Below are 2,981 nucleotides of genomic sequence, written 5' to 3' on the forward strand. Positions count from 1 at the left end.
ATGATAAATGTTTAATTGATAATGCTGATGACTTTGTCCAAGCATTTACACAGCTGGATAAATTAAAATGCATCAAAATAACGGTAAATCACAACTGCTCGAATAAGATTATCAATCTCTCTGCAATTATCGATAGTCTTCCAGAAGAAATTAATGAAATTTATTTATTTTCTAAACCTCTGTATAATCGAAAACTAGATATTTTCATGGTAAGTTGTTATTAAATATTATAACTTGTTATTCATGTATCATCAGTGACAAACATTACTATCAATTAAATACAAATTATTGAAATAAATTTGATCTATTATTTTCAGACTGTTCGAAGATTCAAAAATCTTCAAAAGTTAACATCAGTTGGCCTCTGTTTAGACAATATAATTCTCCAAGAAATAGCAGACATAACAACACTTGTTCATCTTGACATTGGACTATATGATATACACACAAACCTTTTTCTATTTAATAAACTCGTTAATTTAGAGTATATCGACTTAACGATGGGTATTGAGTGGGATGTGTTCAATCTTTCTACAGAAGTACTTGAAACTATTTTTTGTACGTGCAAAAATCTAAAACATCTTGATATTCCATATGGTCCGTATGATGTAGCTAAAATTCCTCTTAAAAAATGGATAAACTTTCAAAATTTACAACATCTTGGTTTTGCTTGTATCATGATGCCTGATTTAGCAAATACAATTGTTGAATGTTGTAAGAATTTAAAACACTTGAAGATTCATACTCATAATTTCGCAGTTATAAATAATTACGCTTTAAAAAAATTAACAGAGTTGAAAAATCTTGAATGTTTAATATTAGATAATATGTATGGTCTCTATTGTCTCTATGAGGAATCAATAACCGCAATTTCAAACAATTTCCAAAAACTTAAACGTTTAGAGATTTTTGGTTGCATTATAGTGTCATCTATTAATGGTGAGCCACTTTTTTCTCCATCTGTTCTTGATGAGATATCAAAATTACAATGCCTTGAACATCTCAACTTGTCTTTTCTAGAAAATCTTAGAGATAGTACAATTATTGCTATTGCCAATAATTGTAAAAACCTAAAAAGTTTAGATATTGAAGGTTGCAACACTATTACTAAAACAGCTCTCGATGCTTTAACAAACTTGAAAAATTTACAAAAACTTAATGTAGGTTGTCTTGATATAATTACAGACAGCTTCCTTATGAAATTGAAAGGATTGAAAGAATTGAATTGTAATGAATGCAAGAAACTTACTGATGCTGGTATTATTCAATTTATAAAAAATAATTCAGATCTTGAAAAGATTAGTGTCTCGGGTATAGATAATATTACAAATGATATGGTTATAGGTGCTGATCAGGCAACTAAAAATCGTACAAATGGTATCATTTTATACATAACAGAGTGTAGTTTGTTAATAACAGAAGCTTCTAAGTCAATTATCACATCTCAATGGTTGGTTGTTGAATCGATTAAATTATAGTTATCATATACTTTTCTTTCTAAAAACACATACAAAATGACATTGTGAAGACATTGGCGAAGAACATTTTTATTATAACTTGTTTTCGATATATTAATATTGGAATCATAAAAATTTTAATGTCAATGTTAATATATTTTTGTAGAGCAAAGTTTAAAAATAAATATACTTTTTATCAAATAAATATATTTTTTTGAATCCGACAATTATTTTTACCTTTCTTTTTTATAAATTTTCTATTTTTTTAATAAATAATTATTAACATAAATAAATAAATTAATTATTCATCTAAATAAATATTCATACAGCCAAAAAATATCTCTAAAGATTTGCCAAAAATAAAAATCAAATATTGTACATCAAACATAATAAATATTTTTATTTGATTTATTAACCATTGTATATCTTAATTTAAAATGAAGAAAATAAATACAAGAAGATCAATTATCAGTAAAGTTATTTGATGTAATTAATTAATGATTGATTGCAATCGATTGAATCATCTAGGGGCATTTCGAACCTTTGATATTAAGTTTCTCAGTTGGTAATATCAACGTTTGTCTTTTCAACAAAAAAATGAATAAATAAATAAATAAGTAACCTATATTATTATGCAAATTGCAAAATAAGAAATACAAATTGTGAATTTTTCAAAAAAATATGAACAATAATAAGTGATTTAAAATTGAAATAGTTTTTTTGTTAATGATAAATTAAAATATCTAGGGGTATTTCGAACTGTAAAATTAATTTTTGTGTTGGTAATATCAACGTTTGACTTTTCCATCATTATTATTGGCGCGGCCATCTTGGATTGTAGGAAATTTTACTCGAGTGCTATCTGGCTGAAGAATTACCAACTGTTATTTCGTCAAGTAGTAGAATTTAGAACAATTAATAAATTATGAATTTTAGAATTCATCGCAATTCATCGTCGTATAAACCTGCAGTTCATCTGGAGTACCAGTGAGTACCAGGTAAAGATTATATTGAAAGTGGTTGGAGGAAGCTATTATTTGAGATAAAAAAAAAAAAAAAATACTGTGACGCACGGTTTTTTAACCTTTAAATTGTTTTTAAATAAATATTTGGATTTTGGTTTATAAAAAAAAAAAAGCAAGACATTTTAGCATTTTTAGCATTTACTCATAATGAGTGCAAAAGAGATATGTATTGGAAAAGACCAACAAACCTCTGATGTTGGTGACAAGAATTCAGAAGTCGTCATCAACTCACTGGACTACGACTCATTAGCAAAAATCATCATGTTGTTGCCAATACCAGAAAGGATAGACATGGAAAAAGGTGAATATCATTATCAAAATAAAGTTCCTTTTTTTTTGTTAATAGAATATCATTGTTATTTGTATTATTCATTCTTAAATTTGATATGTTTCATTGTAGTTTGTGTCAAATGGAAAGAAGCATGTCAACTTGCTTGGTATGACATCAAAAAATATAAATGTAAATCATCAATTGGACGTTGTTATGATAACCGTTTGT

At 26.5% G+C, this 2,981-nt stretch overlaps 1 protein-coding gene across 1 annotated transcript; it reads left to right on the forward strand.

Moving 5' to 3' along the window:
• Nucleotides 1–500: 500 nt before the first annotated feature.
• Nucleotides 501–1,478, forward strand: LOC122855394 (F-box/LRR-repeat protein 2-like). Its single transcript, XM_044160720.1, has 2 exons — nt 501–714; nt 925–1,478. Exons 1-2 carry the CDS (start codon nt 501–503, stop codon nt 1,476–1,478), a joined length of 768 nt encoding a protein of 255 aa, XP_044016655.1.
• Nucleotides 1,479–2,981: the final 1,503 nt, after the last annotated feature.

Source organism: Aphidius gifuensis, linkage group LG1 (genome assembly GCF_014905175.1).
Source record: "Aphidius gifuensis isolate YNYX2018 linkage group LG1, ASM1490517v1, whole genome shotgun sequence".
Lineage (NCBI taxonomy): Eukaryota > Metazoa > Arthropoda > Insecta > Hymenoptera > Braconidae > Aphidius > Aphidius gifuensis.